Source organism: Silene latifolia, chromosome Y, assembly GCF_048544455.1.
Source record: "Silene latifolia isolate original U9 population chromosome Y, ASM4854445v1, whole genome shotgun sequence".
Lineage (NCBI taxonomy): Eukaryota > Viridiplantae > Streptophyta > Magnoliopsida > Caryophyllales > Caryophyllaceae > Silene > Silene latifolia.
The window spans coordinates 98,666,059-98,685,859 of record NC_133538.1 but is presented as its reverse complement, the minus strand read 5'-3'; the positions used below and the strand labels follow the sequence as shown (position 1 = coordinate 98,685,859).

General features: G+C 38.1%; 2 protein-coding genes across 2 annotated transcripts; both read left to right on the top strand.

Annotated features, from left to right (window-relative positions):
* Positions 1-18,277: 18,277 nt before the first annotated feature.
* LOC141628587 (protein FAR1-RELATED SEQUENCE 5-like) lies at positions 18,278-18,874 on the top strand. Its single transcript, XM_074441707.1, has one exon. The coding sequence runs from the start codon at positions 18,278-18,280 to the stop codon at positions 18,872-18,874; it is 597 nt and encodes a 198-aa protein (XP_074297808.1).
* A 41-nt stretch (positions 18,875-18,915) lies between these two features.
* Positions 18,916-19,482, top strand: LOC141628586 (protein FAR1-RELATED SEQUENCE 5-like). The gene has a single exon (XM_074441706.1). It carries the CDS (start codon positions 18,916-18,918, stop codon positions 19,480-19,482), a length of 567 nt encoding a protein of 188 aa, XP_074297807.1.
* The last annotated feature ends 319 nt before the right edge of the window (positions 19,483-19,801 follow it).

The following is a 19,801-nucleotide window of genomic DNA, read 5'->3' as shown; positions in this document are numbered from 1 at the left end:
CTCCCGGGTCTTTGAACTTGTCAAGACCTGTAGAGAGAGAAACAAAGACATGTTCCTCCAATTCGCTCCCAGAATGGGGCGGAGGCGTCATAAAAGCAGCAATAATATGTGACTCAGAAGGGCTACCAGACGGTGTATCAAAGGACTCTTCATGAGGGACATCATCACATGGCGTGATGTGCATGGGTTCCCTTGGGTCATCAGACTTAGTAAAAACCAAGTCCTCCCCTCCGACCTGAAAAGTAAGTGTCCCAACCCCGACATCGATAATTGCGCCGCGATGCACAAAAATGGTCGTCCCAAAATAATGGGAACATTGCGGTCTTCGGGTATGTTTAAGACAATGAAATCAGCGGGAATATAGAAATTCCCGATCCTAACAGGTACGTCATGTAAAGCTCCTTTGACCCGTACATAGGAGTAATCACCAATGGACGATCGTTCTAGCGCGTAAACTTAGTCAGTCCCAATTTCAAAGCCCGACAAAGGTAAAATGTTGACACTAGAATCGAGGTCACATAAAGCATTATAAAACGAATGGGTCCCTATAGAACATGGTATAGAAAAACGAATGGGTCGAGACATTTTGGCGGGGTCCCATTTCGAAGAAGTGCGCTGCACTCTTCAGTCATAGCAACATTCATTACCGTCTCACTAGCATCCCTCTCAGACCAATCAATTTGAGAAATAAAATTAGCATAAGTAGGTACCTGAGTGATCATCTCATCGTAATGAGCAAAATGACATTGAAAGCTCGTATGCGGTCAGAAATCTACGGTGTGACAAATGATCGTTGTGGATAAGGAATTGATCGAACGTAATACTACTCGATCGAGTAGTTTCCTCATCATCTATAGTCGGTTGAGGATCAGTGGATTGGCCGAATGAACGCTTCTTCCTCAAGAGTCTTCGATCGAGTGTTTACATCCTCTCGATCGAGGGTTACAAAGATCGTCTCGTTCGATCGATCGGTTTTATCACTCGATCGAGTGATTTCTTCGGCAATTTGATCGATCGAGTAAAAATTCCACTCGATCGACCATCCTCAATTTCTGTAATGCTTGATCGACCATAATTATCACTCGATCGAGTGATGGGATGAATAAGTTCACTCGATCGAGTTGATTTTTCACTCGATCGAGTGTCTGCATTGCACGCAGCAAGTATTAATTCCAAAAACTCGTCTAAACCATCCTCCGGGGTATCTTCATGAAACGGAATGGTGTCGGTGTTGATAGCATACACCGTCTCACAGTGCTCTTGCTCTGTAATTAATTGATCATACCGAGTCTCTAGCTTCTTCATACGGCTATCAAATTCCGCACTAGAATTATGACACTGTAGTGCAAGTGCCAATATTGTTGACTTCAGTTCTTCCACCTCATCATTCCTAGCAGGTGAAGGGGTTGGTTGCGGTGGAAACAAATAACAAGGCTGTTGATAGCCTTGTTGCATCAATGGTTGTGGTCGAGAAGCGACATCATAGTAATTACCACAACCCCAAGAATCTTTCCTCTCCCAATTGGCAGATTTTTCAGTTTGAGCTTCAAACTGAGCAATAAGTCTGGAAACGGACGTCATCTTGGCAAAGAATCGAAGGTACTCAAGCCTTCCCTTCGATAATCTTTCTCTAAAAACTGACTAATAGACTTGTAGACCTATCAAAACAGCGCCGAAGAAAAAGATTAGAACGGCCTCAAGGTACTCAGTCTTCCCTTGAGGCGAAAAACAGACAAAATTAAAACAGATAAATGCATCGCCTCCCCGACAACGGCACCAAAATTTGATACGTCTGTCGCGTACCTGTAAAAAATAACCAACTGGCTCTAACTAATATAGCTAGGGAAGTCGGGTAGAATCCACAGAGAGGTAGGAAATTGTCGGCTAAATCTAAGTTCGTCAAGGTAACCAATTTGGGGGTTTATAAATGTGATTTCTAAACTAAAGAGAATAAGGGGAAGAGAATAAAAGATAGAGAAGAATAGCTAAGACAAACGGTTCACCATAATCATCCGGTCGAGTAATCTAGGTCTCAGGTCGATGCAAATACGGTCTAAAGGGTAGCGAACGTCACCTTTCGGTCCTTAATTCACCCTAAAGTGTAAACAGCTTAACTTTCGTCCTCACTGCAATACTCTATTGTTCGCTACTAGTCTACCTTTTCCAACCTTTCGGTCCAGGTCAAGGATCACTAGGAATTATAGGTCTAATTGCGTCGACTCAATTAGAAAGATACAGTTAATTGTAGCATTTAACCAACAAAGACAGTACCGGCATTAACCTAATGAATCGATTACTCTCCCTTCATATTACGGATCCCCTATAGCCTTAGCATAAGAAAATTAGCTACTCATGATCATTGAATTATCAATAACAACAAATAGATAATTAAAACTAGACATGATGATGAAACTAATAAGGATAAATAAGCAATTAATTGAAAGAGGCATTATAAGAGAGAGAATTAATCTAAGATGCATAAATTAAATAAGAGTGTAAGAAAGATTAAGAACAAACTAATTATGAATGAGAAATAAGGGAAGAGAAATTACAATTGATCCGAAAAAAAAAGGGAAAAGAAGAAGCATCGTTCCTCTGCCTCCCCCAAGTCCAGGGAATGAATGATATATTTATTAGGTCTAAAACTACTCTTATTTATACTAAGTAGTATTATTATTAATCTAATTATTCTCGACTAAAATCTTCTCGCTGTAGCTAGTACTCGATCGACCATGTATCTACTCGATCGAGTACTTTTCCTCCTTTGCGCACTGAATTTAAAACGGCTGCCATTTCTTCGTTACTTGGGAAAATAGGGCGATTCCGGTGGCGTTGGAAAGCTAAGAGGACAAAATTTCATCTCCAATTGGAATCACCTGAATATCTGTTGTAGAACTCGAGATATAGCTCTCCAAAGTAGGCACTAGCTATTTGAAGTTCTTCCTTTGCTCGCCTAGCTATCTTTCTTCTTTGCGCATCCCAAAATAGCTACATTCCCGCTCCAAATTCACTCTTCCTCCAAATTCATGCTAAACGGACGGTAAAAGGCTCGATTTAGCTCCTCTTCGGTTAATTCCTGCAAATTACATAAAAAGAACCAAAGTAGGATATTCGGGGGTATTTGTAGCTAGATGCTACATAAATAGTACAGAAATGCGTGTAAAAATGAGGTAAAAACCTTATATAAAAGACACGCATCAGTTAGTGAAAAGTAATTACAACGGTTATTTATAAACCCGTTGTTAATACTTTTTAACAACGGTTTACTATGGACCCGTTGTTAATATATTCTGTAATGACAACGGGTTTTTGTTTAACAACTGTTGTCAATACTTTCCATACTATAAACCACACAAACACAGATCAGCTACAGCCACAAAACACAAACCTAACACAAACACAAACATTCACAAACACAAACACAAACACAAACACAAACACAAACACCAACACAAACACCAACACATGTTGCGTCCTCATTTTTCTCCCACTCTATCTTTAGAATAAATACACTATAGATTCAAAGATAGCATATGAGACACAAATAATGATTTGAAGTATAAGGAGAATTATCTCATAGATTGACTAATAGTTATAGATTTCATAAGTGTAGTTGGTGATTGACATTCCTTTAAGAGAGTTCATAGACTCAAAATCGCTTTATAAATGATCATACACAAGCCTTAAGCATGTGGACATATAATGAAACCCGTCATTATATTTGTCTATTAGATCACTTTAAGTGAATAATCATATGTTTCTAAGAGCAAGCATTTAAATACGGATTTTAGAACAAAAGGATAAAATGATAAAACGGGTGACTTGGGTTGCAAACCAAGTCACCATTATCCAAAATACAACCCATTATCCAAAATACCTTTCCATGTCGAACACGGAAACTTAAGGTTCTAAAATCCAAAACATAATTTTAAATAAGACAATGAAAAGCAAAGCTCCATGAAAGCTATCCCTATCTTCTTGATGGTTTCTCATGCTTGCTTTTCCTTTCCCTTGTCTTTGCTTGGTGGAGGCCCTATTTACAATAAAAAGGGAGATACATTATCACAACTTTGCATCATAATACCATAGTTGAATTAGAAACATAAAAGAAGGATAGTCATTTACCTACTGGAGTAATCTTTCCAGCCTTAATATCACCAAGGTATTTGGAACAATTTCTTTTCCAATGTCCCATACCATTACAATAATGGCATTTATCAAGAGGACCCTTCTTGATTTTTGAAGTGCTAGCTTCACAAGTCTTAGCTTTGGTGAATGTGGGAGTTTGCTTCTTACCCTTCCTCCCATTCTTCTTGAACTTCCCCTTACTCTTAGTGCTTATGTTAAGCACATCCTTTGGAGGGTTCACATTTAACCCCATGTCCCTCTCGGCTTGCACAAGTAACTTGTGCAATTCTTCAAGAGACACATCCTTGTCTTGCATGTTAACATTCACCTGGAATTGAACATATGCTTTGACTTTGGACAAGGAGTGTAGAATCCTATCTACAACAAGTTCTTTGGGGATTTCAACCTTTTGAATCTTCAAGGTCTCGACAAGCTCCACAAGTTTGAGCACATGAGGGCTAACTTTTTGGCCCTCTTTCAAGTCGAGATCAAAGAATGTCGCGGCCGCCTCATATTGGACGATCCGCGGAGTTTGTGAAAACATTGTCACAAGCTTGGAGTAAATCTCATTAGCATTGCCCATTTTAAAAGCTCTTCTTTGGAGGTCCGCCTCCATCGCAAATATCAAGACATTTTTCATTGCGGCGGACTCCTTTTGGTAAGCCTCATATGCTTCCCTAGTGGCGGCGGTCGACCTAGTAGTAGGTTCGGGAGGAGAGGCCTCGGTAAGGTAACGAAGCTTGTCGTCACCTTGGGCGGCCAATTTGAGTTGGGCATCCCAATCGGAGAAATTTGACCCATTATTTTCAAGTTTACATCGATCCATGAAGTATCGGAGCCATGATGAACTAGTGAGAGGCGTTGCAATAGGGGTTGGTGTTGCCATTTGTTATGAGAAAAAGAAGTGGTCTACAAAACAAAGGAGTAAAACAAATGTCGTTTTAATAATAATACTCGTAAAAATTATAATTTAAACAAGTTTTATGCATTTTTCTAGTGACCGCTACCCAACTAGATAAATGATTCCAAGACCCAAATTCATATCGACTTAGGCACGGTAGGGCCGATTCATCCTTTATCAATATAACTCGGTGGTTTAACGTTTAATCGATTCTACTTTTAGAACTCTTGGTCGATAAAATTACTCTGATAATTATCTATAGCCCAAAACACATCCGGCAAGGGCACGGCATGGCCGATGAAACCCTTATCAAAAAACTTTTGTTGAGTTCAATCCAAATTTCGAATAAATGTGTCCATGATCCAAATCCACATCAACTCGGGCACGGTAGGGCCGATTCATCCCTTATCAACATGAATTCGGTGGATAGACATTTATCACCCACTTTCCCTACGTAACAAGTTTTGTACCCCGGTAGGGCCGAGTGCACTCCCTCGCGAAATAGGTTTTCATGGTTTCTACTATTTGGTAAGGCTATGTCTCAATTAATTGTTTTAGCAAGAGGTCATGTCAATTTATTATCTATCACGTTTTAAGTGAACTAAAGCGGTGAACTACGATAATTCTAATTGACACGGTCGATAAACTCGATGAGATGAGGATGCATGTTTTAGTTATGGCGATTTAGCGATGCATGTGACATATAAATAAAATGCAAACATAAAATAAATCCTAGTATGGCCTTCCTAAAATAGAAAAACTATTTAACTATTACATATTCGGAAACCAACTCCATTGGTCCCTTGAACTTCGGTTGTGGCACGCATCTCGAGGTAACACCGTCTTTATGTATCGCCATCTTGAAGAAATCCGTCTTTGGGAACTCCGAGATAAATTAAATTACATAACAAATTACATAATTTCCTATTACACATTTGTAACTAAAATAAAATAAATCTATTAAATTACAAAACGGTGATACGAGATCACAATAAATTACAACCGAATCGATATTCCCATACATATCGGGAAATACCAATTAAAATCTAAGGCCATACTAAGTAAAAATTACATAATTCAAAAATTACATAAATTAAAATTATGACAATCATAAAGAAAATGCAGCATTATAATATGTATGAACATGCCCAATTTTATGCTAAATCGCCTTTAATTAGCCAATATCGTATATTACTCGGTTTTTACGGATTTGCGTGATTTCAACATTTTATAATCACAAAAATTACATAAATTCATATTTATGCATAAGTTAATTACCCTAACCTCTTAGGACTCAAAATTTAGTCTTCACTAATAATTTGACCATAATTAACTCATATTTATAAATTTGTTCATTAATGGACTAAAAAAAAATCAAAATAAGCTATAAACTTCAAATAAATCACAAAATTTCAAATAAATTTGAAATTTGAAATATAAACTCATGAACATTCTGGAAAAATACCATGACACTCATAATGTTCAAAAAACTTAGGTTAAAAATTTCGAATTTTTCCGGAAAAACAATGTTGCGGTTTATCGGTTTTAACTAAAATAATCATAAAAACATGAGAAAAAAATATTCATTAACTTTTCAATTTTACATCTGAAAAAGATAATAAAATGCAACATTGGACGTTTTTCCTTAGTCATAGATTATGTTTTATTAATTTTTCACTAATAATGTTACTATTTATGCTATTTTTCTTCAAAAATCCATAAATCATGCAAAAAGACTTCACTATAGCCTATTATTTTACACACATCTTGTAAAATTGTATGTGACAACATACTAAATTTCTATGACCAGATTCGAATTTTATCTCATATTAACCTATTTTTCACCTAAATCCGAATTTAATAAAAAAAAAATCCATTTTTCGAGCATAACATGTCCAAAAATTATGAAAATTTACAGGTTATCTAAAAATAATATATGTGACAACATATCCAACGATTACTAGAAAATTCGAAGTATAGCTAATTTTAGACCGAAAATGACATTTTTACTCATAAAATCATATTTAAATGCCATTATTGTATAATATGAACAATAAAAATCCGTAAATTTAACCAAAATATCCTAAAACATTTTAGGACCAGAAATATTAACATGCATTGATTAATTTCGTGATATATCATAATAACACAAATTATACAAGTTTTATATGTTATTCTTATAACTCGGAAAAACTCTTAACCGATTTGCATGCAAACAACCATGGCTCTTGATACCGATTGAAGGAAAAGTAGATCTATATACTTACATATTCATATATGTTATGATTTAATTAGTCATAAAATTAACTAATGATCTTATGCATGCAAACATTTAAACAAAATAAAGAAGAAACTTGTTCTTACATTGGAAATTTGGTTAATATGGGCACAAGAGAGATCACCTTTCTCTCTTATTCTTGAGCTTTCCCTTTTGGATGAACAAAGACCCAAGTGTAGGATCTCTCCCAAGGATTTATACCCAAAGCTTACTCTTAATTAAAATTAATATTATAGTTACTAGTACAATATTAATCTTGTAGAAAAATGACCCAAAAATATTATAAAACACTTAATATTTTCGGTTTTGGGAGAGAAGAAGAAGAGAGCTTTTTGTCTCTCTAGAATTCTTATTTTTGGATGAGTAAAGAATGAATTGCACTAACTACATTTTTAGTGTATTATTAGGTAAATAAGATGAAAAACCATAATGGATTTTCCATCTCAAAAACCGGGTGGAAGGGGGGATTTTGGGGAGCCAATGCATGCTTGTGTTGTTCTTTACAATAAGCATTAGGTTGCAAGGCTAGTCTATAGTGCAAATGATTGTGTTTTCCACTAATTTAAACAACACAATATTTTGCCTAATCCCCTCTTAATTTCGGTACACTCATAAAATGGAACCCATTTTATTTTTGTCAAATTTGTCAATATGTCACATGTCATTTGTAACATAAATTTGTTATGTATTTTTAACATATTAAAAATCAACGTATTAATAAAAATACGTCATATACAAAAATTGACTTAGTAATTCATAATTACTTGTACCAAAATATTTCTCCAATTATAAATCACAATAAATTGTATTTATAATAATTCATTCAAATTTAATTGTTTCTTTAAACAATAATTTCATCTGAGTAATGATACAATTCGATTACTCAGACCGTATCTCATTCTAATCAATTTCAATGTGATACGTAAATTTTTCTTCCAAAATCGTCCGTCAATTTTCAAGTAGTTTAATTAACAAAAAACGTTATACGATTAGTTAAATGATCAATTAAGAGTGTTGCCCTATAGGTATGACCTAGGGGGTCAACTGATCACCACCGTCGCACGACAGTAATGTCAAACTCTAGTCAGCCAATCATTACCGATATATGTTGACCAGTTGACAGTAAAAATACTTCCCAATTGTATTCTTTATAATGAGATTTAAACATGTGATCATCATGATCAACAGTCGTGATCGCATTATTGTCGGAGGACACATATTCCAACACCTCTCGGTTGCCCGAGGTAAGTAATCATCAAAAGTCGATAAAAGAACATATAAAGTTATTTTACAAGTGATACAACCCAAACATCGAAAGGAAGATACAACTCGTGAAACTATATACTACTACTGTCGATACTCGTGAAGAGTCATCCCTGCCAGGACTCCAGCTACCATCCAAGACAACACCTGCTAAGAGAGACTGCTCACCATAAGGGATCACGGCAGACACAACAGAACAAACAAGAAGACTACACAAGGTCAGTAACTGAGGTATGACACAACAAACAATACCAACACATTACTAACACAACCAAACACACATACACAGTCACAACCACTCCAACCAATCTCCGTCACCGATTGTCCACTGGACCAGCCCTGCCAGTGGGGGACCGCAGCCGTTCCCACCTAAGCCCCGTTCATCATACCGAGCGAAAACCCTGTCCCATTAATGTGCACATCCCCTCCCGTGGCGGGTTCCACGTAGGGCGAAACAAGGGCGTGAAGCCACTCCCGCAACTGACTCCACTCAGCCGAGGACGCACCTCGAGAACCAGAGACAATCAATCACACACAGCTGCAATACAACCACAACTAACAAAACAGCGTACACCAACCGATTACCACATATACTCAGTCACACGGTCACAACAACAATACGACAACCGACACACTAAACAACCAACAGAAACTGAGTAGGCAAAACTACCTTTAAGCAAAAGCATCGATTCCTCGATCAACCAAACGACATCAACCAAGCAAGCAATCCCTATACAAAAAGCATATAAGCCTATTACTACCAAAACAACCCTACAAGGAACAACCAAGACAAAGATGATGATGACGACATACCTACGCAACCCACAACGGCATTAAGACCACTACCCGACTCAAGCAACTCATCCTCAAGGCACTAGCATCCACAAAGGCTCCCATGGAAGTTATTTGGTGAATGGAAAGGAGGGAGGCGACCTATAGATCTGAAGGAAGGAGGCAAAAATGATTTGCGTTTTTAACAAAACACGATTATAAACCCTCGCTGAAAAGACGCTACTCGATCGAGTAACCCACTTACTCGATCGAGTGGCCCCTACTCGATCGAGTACCCAAGCTACTCGATCGAGTAGCCTCTACTCTATCGAGTACCACTCACTTCTAAAGGTAATCATGGAACAAGGTAATTCTGGCGCGCATCACTAAGGGCTATTACCTGCTCCCAAGGTTGGTCAACGTTGGTCAACGAGTCCCTAAAAGGACGGGTATTACAGTCTTCCCTTCTTAAAAATAACTTCGTCCCCGAAGTTCAACTCATCCTCCCCCACCAAAAAAACAAGACACCAAGGTCGACATCACTGTTCACCCGACGCAGGCCACTACTCTCTAAAAGCATTACCCCACTATGTCATCATCATCACTGCCCGACACATCATATACTCCAACTTCTACCACCCACAACTTGAAGTACCAAACTCACAACATGTACCAACACGACCAACGACTATACTACTACTCCAAACTCTTAGCCACGCACTACGAGACTATACTTTCACTAGTATACAACTATCAACACCAAAACATGCCACACAACGATCCTGTTACACTGTATGATTCAAACACTTCGTTACCGTTCCCGACACACTCATCTCTTTATGACTATCTTTTCATTGTAAATTATTCAACTTTTACTTAAACATACAAATTACTCATCAAAACAATTAAAACAATTATAACTTCATGCTAGAATTATAACAGAGACAATAATGAGCATTACAAACAAACAACGAAATTAGTATAGTATACAACAAAATTATTATAATATCGGCCTTTTTTATTTTGCGACATTACTCTTCCCCCCTAAAAAGGAACTTCATCCCAGAAGTTCACCATCAAATAAATTTTCTAACACAAACTGCACCTTGTCAACATTACTCATTAATCACGACGAACATAGTCTTCTATATATATGTATACTGCCTTATGAGAACAATTATCAAGAACCATAAAAAAAACATGCACATATCAATTGTATATAATGTAGTTATGGAAATTCTGCGAAATAATTAACAAGTCTTTTCGAAAATGAATAAGTTATGCCCTCTTGTAGATGTTGGTAAAATAAAAAGAATGCAATAAAAGAACTTTTGTGTCACATCTACACTCACCTAATGTCATTTATAAGTAATAAGTTAGCCCAAACATGTTACTATCCTTCAATAACCATTATAACTATCGAAATATGTAAAAATAGAAACATTCAAACAATTTTATTTTCGAAAAAGTGCCTGTAAAAGTGCTACTCGATCGAGTGGGTTAGGCACTCGATCAAGCTGGCCCTACTCGATCGAGTAGCCCGAGATCAGAATACCCTTTTTACTGGCACACCTGCAGCTACTTGATCGAGTGAGAGGCACTCGGTCGAGTGGCCACAGGTCAAATGCTACTCCACAACTTTTCTAACACAACACAATATATATATGCGACCGTATATATATATATATATATATATATATATATATATATATATATATATATATATATATATATATATATATATATATATATATATATATATATATATATATATATATATATACGGTCGCATAACCGCTAGTCGGGATGGTAACCCGACCAGAAATCCTGCAAACAAGTCTTGGAAAAGCAAGTACGGTCTTATGGCCACCAATACAAACCGAACATAACAAGTACGAAATGAAAAAGTTCCAATCAAAGCAAACTAACATCCGATACAACTACGAACAAGATAAGAAAAGGAGTATCACTCCTACTGCTACTGCTCATCCATGACATAATCCTCATCTCCACCACCACCCGAGGTACCTGCTCTCGATGCGCCCAAACCCACATCGCCACCGGCTCCAGCATCTGGTCTCACGTACCAAGGGGTCAAGCCGCCATAGGGGTATGACAGAGATGCTCCCCATGTGGACCTATCCACCCCGTAGGAGTGGAAAAGCCCATTGTAGTCCCCGATTCCCTTCCACCAAACCGGATGCGGTCCCTCGGTCCCAATACCCTGAGTATATGCCATCTCGTGCATGTTCCGGAGCATCAAGGTATATGACACTTTCTCTGCCAGGTAGCTATCACGTGTCGCTGGGGTATCAAGATAAGGGTAACAAGAAAATGGGTGTTGTGGCGGTGCTGCCGGCTGTGGCTGTGTCTCAGCCATCCTCTCCCTTACACGACGTGGTCCTCTCCCTATCCTGGGTCTATCCTCCGTAGCTCTCACATTCTCCCCTTTCCTCGGCTCAGGCATGACTCGAAGAATCTCCGGGTCGATGAAGTACGTCTGCCTCGCAGGGCACACCTCAGTCTCCTCCTCATCTGAATCGACATCTACCACTGCCGCAGGTAAAGGCTCTGTCGGTGGGAGGTGCTCAGGAGCTGGTATCTTCATCCAACTCATTCCCCACACTCTCCATGCTAAACTACCATCCTCTAAGGTTCTCAACCACTTAAGGTCGACGAAGTAATCTCTGTCCATGGTAGGTACCGGGGTGGTTAAAGGAACGTACTCGGAGGAAGCCTCAAAAGAAGCTAGATTTTTGGCTAACTGAGTGGCGATAGCACCACAACTCAGAAACCTAGTGCTAGAGGAGGCCATCAAAGCAAGACTAGTACAAACTATTGTGGGAGCATTGAAGGTCACTTTTTTCAGTCCGCTCAGGGTTAAGGTAAGCCATCAGAAGCAACAACTCGTGGGAGTTTAACTTACTCATATCAGACCTCTCGTAAAGGAGACACGACATAGCACGAAGAAAGATCCCCAAGGTAACATGTTGCACATCATTAATCAACATGTTACTAGCGGTGGGAGCTGATTTCCCGATGTCTGGGCGAGAAGAGGGCAAACCCCGCACTTCCTAGGATGTCACGAGAGGATCCTTGGGAGGCTTGGCCAAACCAAGGTGGGAGGCAAACAGGTCCATGGTTAAAACAAAACTGGTGTTCATAAGACGGAACTGCACCGTCTGCTCAGCCGGCTCGTATTTAAACGAGCCCATGAACTCCAAGGTCAGAAAAGCATATGAATGCTTTCGCAAACGGTATAGCCCAGTGAACCCCAAAGTCTAAAAGATATGACGGACATCCGTCTCAATCCTCAGGTCCTCTAAAAGAGTGGTATCCACACAGCGAGTCGGTCTCATCTTTCGGGATTGTAAGGCTACAAACCTTTTCCGTAGTGTAAAGTCTACAAAGACCACAGAAGGATACTCTGGTACAGCTGGTACCACTGGTCCACTACCCTCCCCAACTTTGAGCTGGGAAGCCCTACCCCTCTTACTTTGTCTGGTCCCAAAGTTTAGTCTCGGCATCTGTTTCAACATATTATTTAAGTACACCAACGCATATGCACCAAAACATGTTAATTACACAAATTAAGCCATGAAAGAATCATCTAAGTACACACTATCACCAACAATTTCCCAAATTAGAAATAAAATTTCAATTCCTTATATCTCAGACGGTCTCTACAGCTGTGAAAATTTCATCATAATTAACGCGAATTAACTCAACTATTACAATCTTTAGGACTTAAATCTTCAAAATACATCCATGTACAACACAAATTCCCAATCATATGAGACGAATTTCAGTTTGAGGCACTTTTAAGACGGAGTTTTAAGACAAATTTTGAGGTGGAATTAACTCCCCACATGATATAGACAACATACATTGCCCAATTTTTCCCCTTTTACATGTAATAAGCAACCAAAACTCCCTTCAAATTACCAAACGCTAGAAATTTCGATCACAAGCATATGCAATTTCTATTCGATTTTTGTATTATAAACAACAATAATCATAAAAGGGAAGCATCTAGATCATATTACAACAATTACAAGCAAATTTTCTTCCATATGAATCGATTTTTCATATTTTATATCAACCTAATTTTCTTTTTAATTGATGAAAAGCATAAAAATAGGAAGGAAATCATACCTTAATCAAATAAGAAGTAAAAGCACAAATAAAAGCTATGAAAATCACCAATTAGATCACCACAAACACAAGAAATCAAGGGCTTGAGAGAGATATAGGGGTTAGGGTTTGAGAGGTTGTGAGGAAGAATAAGAAGAAAGAGTAAAGAAAAGGGGTTTATGAACCCGTGAGATTGCCGGTACTGTAGCTTACTCAATCGAGTGTCTCGGGTGCGCTATTTGATCGAGTATTCGTAGGAAATTCCTACTTCCTCGACGTCATAGCTTCCTAACTAGATCGAGTGAGGTCTACTCGGTCTAGTAAGCACCCACACTCGGTCAAGTAAGGTTGGGTACACGGTCGGAATTACGAGGTTAACTGAAGATTCCTGCAAAACAACGTCACGTGTCGATTCCAAACCGAGTTCGGAAATCGTCATTGGTTATCATATTCATTCACATTATACCATTACTACTCAATTGTCCAACAACGGTTTCACCAACTAGGATACATATCATGTTATTCTATAACGAACTCCACACAACATAGTTTGCCATGCTATTAAATCATTCATGTATACATTTAACGCATTGTTTCATAACTAAACCTTTGTTTACAATTTCGCTAATAAACTTATAATCACATTGCTCTAATCACTCCTTTAACATTAAATTTACGGGTATTATTCAAGTGTACTAGCAACATAATTATGCTTCAACACAAACAATTAATCTACTCAAATTAATCACGTCACCTGCGGAAGCTTTCAACCATTCATATATTACATTCACTCATTACTATTTTGATAATTCTCATTACAATTCTACAACTCTTTAGCTATCGTTATTATCATCATTATAAAACTTACAAATTCTTATAGGAACTACTATTTCTAACAGCTTGAAATAAACACAGCCATCACCACATTCCATATCTTATCACACGTTTCTATCCCTTTTCACACACACATACACTTTTATCGCGCAAAACTTTTAACACTTCTCATTGGCATCACCCATACCTATTAGTTCCATTAGGAACTTAATCACATATGACTCTAAGATGACCATGACACACATACTAACTTCATCAAAGACTCGACCACAATCAATTCTAACCTAATCACCATACACATTAGGCACATAATTGCCGACTCAACATTCCCATACCCAGTGACTGGTTTAAGCACAGTGGGGCCAAGATTTTGAAATGAGGGCGCCTTCTCACCCAAAATCTAGCATCGGCTGGGGCTCCCAATATACATACACCAGGTTCATTTTATTAGACTCACTACGTTCATTAGGTTCATTTGTTACAGGTTCCAAAATCGTCGCTCTGATACCACTTTGTAACACCCCCATATACCAAAGAGCCTTAACAAGACATTCCCTAGCATATAAAAGCATCATCATCTCGGTTGCCCGAGTAAAGTGATCATCAAAAGTCGATAAAAGAACATATAAAGTTATTTTACAAGTGATACAACCCAAACATCGAAAGGAAGATACAACTCGTGAAACTATATACTACTACTGTCGATACTCGTGAAGACTCATCCCTGCCAGGACTCCAATTACCATCCAAGACAACACTTGATAAGACAGACTGCTCACCATAAGGGATCATGGCAGACACAACAGAACAAACAAGACAACCACACAAGGTCAGTAACTAAGGTATGACACAACAAACAATACCAACACATTACAAACACAACCAAACACACATACACGGTCACAACCACTCCAACCAATCTCCGTCACCGAGTGTCCACTAGACCAGCCCTGCCAGTGGGGGACCGCAGCCGTTCCCACCTAAGCCCCGCTCATCATACCGAGCGAAAACCCTGTCCCATTAATGTGCACATCCCCTCCCGTGGCAGGTTCCACGTAGGGCGAAACTAGGGCGTGAAGCCACTCCCGCAAGTGACTCTACTCAGCCGAGGACGCACCTCGAGAACCAGAGACAATCGATCACACACAGCTGCAATACAACCACAACTAACAAAACAGCGTACACCAATCGATTACCACATATACTCAGTCACACGGTCACAACAACAATACGACAACCGACACACTAAACAACCAACAGAAACTGAGTAGGCAAACCTACCTTTAACCAAAAGCAGCGATTCCTCGATCAACCAAACGACATCAACCAAGCAAGCAATCCCAATAAAAACAGCATACAAGTCTATTACTACCAAAACAACCCTACAAGGAACAACCAAGACAAAGATGATGATGACGACATACCTACGCAACCCACAACGGCGTTAAGACCGCTACCCGACTCAAACAACTCATCCTCAAGGCACTAGCATCCTCAAAGGCTCCCGTGGAAGTTATTTGGTGAATGGAAAGGAGGGAGGCGACCTATAGATCTGAAGGAAGGAGGCGAAAATGATTTGCGGTTTTAACAAAACACGATTAAAAACCCTCACTGAAAAGACGCTACTCGATCGAGTAACCCACTTACTCGATCGAGTGGCCCCTACTCGATCGAGTACCCAAGCTACTCGATCGAGTAGCCTCTACTCTATCGAGTAGCCTCTACTCTATCGAGTACTACTCACTTCTAAAGGCAATCATGGCACAAGGTAACTCTGGCGCGCATCACTAAGGGCTTTTACCTGCTCCCAAGGTTGGTCAACGGGTCCCTAAAAGGATGGGTATTACATAGTATTTGTTCCTCTTGTTGTGTATCATTGTTAAGTGAATGTTCTGATCCATTTTATGAAAGAAGTTTGGAGTTTAAAGATTTAGGGTTGTTTAGAGCTTAGGGTTTTAAGAGATGGAGAAGGAAAATAGAAATGAATGGGAAATGGTTAATTGAGAAACTAGGGTTTGTATTTAGTGAATGTGTATTTATAGATGAGATAATGAAACAACATGTGTCGTTTCAATTGCCACGGATTTTATTTTAATTAATAAATTGAAATTAATAAATTTTGTTGAAGGAGTTGGAAGTTGTTTTTAAATAAATATGTTTAGGAAATGACATTTTGTCCTTCAATAATCCAATACAATGAGTACTTCTTTAATTAATTTAATAATATGAAATTGTATACTTTAAAATTCTTTAATCGATTTTTTTATTTATGTAAATAGAAATTATCGATTTTTTTTACTTATATGATAACGTTACTTTTTTAATCTCTTATATGATAACGTTACTTTTTAAATTTTCCCATGATATCTTAACCAAATAATTATCAAATTTATAGAAAAGTTTTTAAATTTTGAAATTGTTTATGTAAGATATATTTAATCTAAATTGTTCAAGTAAGATAAATTTAATTAAAATTAAATAAAAACAAATGCTAGTAATCATAACAATTCTTGAATATTATTTGATCGAATTAAACATTTTACACAAGAAAGCACCATAGGTGACTTGGAATTACGCCAGTTCTAATGATATAATCCCTCTCCATCTCCCAATAGTTCCTCCATTCACCTTCTACGTCGCGACATCAATCTCATAATAATCTACAATAGCTTGAATGTCGAGTACGACAGTTGCTGCTTCTAAAGTAAGTTGGATACGCCCAGTAGATAATTTAGATGTCATTTTCCTTGTAAGAGGCCTTCTTGGCCTGGGAACGACTGGGTAAGTGTCACAACCAGGTAAAAAACCAAACCTAGCGCCTGCAAGATCAATAAATTTCTGACGATTGATCATCACCCTTTCCATGAACTCCTCCCCAATTAAGAACGTCGGATCTCTACTGAGCAACTTGTCATAGCTTTCTAGGGTTGTTACAAATGAGGGGTCGCAATATGGTGACGGCAAGACACCCATAATCTTAATATTTGAAATATTTTGTAGTTGAAAAAAAAAAGTACAATATGACTAAATCGTAGGGTTTTATAAGGAGTGTGGATAATCGTAGGATTAGGTTCGCGGGAGAATTAAGCGGAAATTTTTCAACAAAGTTGCTTTAAATTAAAATTAATTAAAAGTAAATTAGGGAGAAAACCTTCCAACTTCCACCGTAAATAGTAGGTTTTATTTTTAAAATTAAAAATAATTAAAAATAAAATATGAGTAAAAATTAAAAATAATTAAAAGTAAATTGAGATTAACTTTCCAAGTTCCATCGTAAATAGTAGGTTTTTTTTTTAAATTAAAAATAATTAAAAACAAATATGAGTAAAAATTAAAAATAATTAAAAGTAAATTGAGATTAACCTTCCAACTTCCACCGTAAATAGTAGGTTATATTTTTAAAATTAAAAATTAAAAATAATTAAAAGTAAATTGAGATTAACCTTTCAACTTCCACAGTCAAAGTTGTTCAACACAGCAAACTCTAAGTTATCATCAACTCCATCACTTTCATCTTCTCAAAACAACCTTCATCATTTTAAAATGTCGAATAGTTTTGATTTAAATGCTCTGTATATGGAGGAGGAGGGAGAAAACGAAGTCATTGACGAGAATGACACAGCCACTGAATTGTTACGGCATGCAGCACATGTTCCGAAAGGTAATGAAGACAATCAACTAGCTATTGAGCCTACGGTTGGTGCGGAATTTGATTCAGGAGAACAGTTTGCCGCTTTCTGTTATACTTACGCTTATAAGACGGGGTTTGAACTTCATGTTCGTAGTAGCCAACTTTTGGCTCCCTTCAAGGAGCAGGGGGGTACGTCGAAACGGAGTTGGGGATAAAGAACCAGGATTCCACATGATGAACAAGATTAGGCTTATGTGTTCAGAGGGCAATACGACGAAGAAAAGCTCGTGTATAACACCATGTAAAATGTATGTAATTGGGAAATTAAATCACGACAATGGGAAATTTGTGTACTTGTGATTTGGTACATAATCACGATTTGAATCCTAAAATTAGCCGGCATGTAGTCAATTATAGGCACATAAGCGAATATTTCAAGACCAGGTTGATGTTGAACGACAGAGCTGGCATACCAATTACCCGGAACTTCAACACATTAGTTAGGGAGGTTGGAGGGATTCATAATCTACATTTCAATGGACAGGACGCGAGAAACTTCATCAACAGCGAACGTCGCAAAATTATGTTTCGTGGTGACGCTAAAGAGGTCTTAAATTATTTCGAGGGCTTAAAAGCGCAGAATCCAGATTTTTACTACGCTGTTGAAAGGGTCGCGGATAATAAGCTGTTGAACATTTTCTGGTCTGATGCACGATGTCGTGCCATGTACAAGGCTTTTGGTGACCCATCGTCGTTCGATAGTACATTCCTAAGCAACAGGTACCAGATGTCTTTCTGTCCATTCGTTAGAGTTAATCATCACGGAAATACAATATTATATGCAGCGGCTTTAATTTCATACGAAGACACCGAGTCATTCGAGAAGACACCGAGTCATTCGAGTGGGTGTTTGAGAAGTGGATGGAATGTATGAGAAGAGCTCCTACCGTCTTAATAACTGATCAATGTAAAGCAATGGAGGGGGAAATCAAGAAAGTGTTCCCGGAGACTAAACATAGATTATGCCTTTGGCATATTCTTCAAAACGCTGATAAGAATTTAAAAGACCACCCACAATTTCCTCAGATTGACAGAGATTTGCGTACGCTTGTGCACGAGAGTATCACAGAGGAGGAACTGCAAGATATGTGGGACGATTTCATGGAAAAATACAACTTGCGACGCAACAAATGGTTGAGGGGTGCATGGGATATGAGACAGCGGTGGATGCCTGTTTTTTGGAAAGACACTTTCTGTCCGGGTATGTCTTCTACTCAGAGGAATGAACAAACAAACAGATTTATTAAAACGTACATGAGCATAGAAACCGGCCTGATGCAATTCATGAAGCACTACGAGGATGCCATGGAGAAAAAGGTGGAGGACGAGAAAGTCAATAACGCCAAAGACATTAAGAGCCCACTTAAATGGGATCCCATGATATTATTCGAGGATATCTTTAGTAAGATCTACACAAACATAGGGGAGAGGTGGCGAGGTATATGGTTGTATAAGCACCAACATCGAAACTCTTCCAAATAGTTTGGGTTTCATCAAGAGGTTTATGGCCACATCAAAAGTGACAGAAGCATTTTGGAAGAAAGATCGAAGAAGTTTTGAAGTGAGTATTGACACAATCACTGGTGAGTATAAATGTGGTTGTAATATATTTGAATTTAGAGGGATCTTATGTCTCCATATCATGAAGTGTCTTGATGTATTGGACGTAAAAGCTATCCCAGACAAATACATATTGGATCGCTGGCGCAAGGATTTGGTTAGAGGATATGAAAATATTCGGGTTGGGTACTACAACCCGGATGAGTTAGATCGTGTTAAAAGGTCTCTTGAGATAACGGTA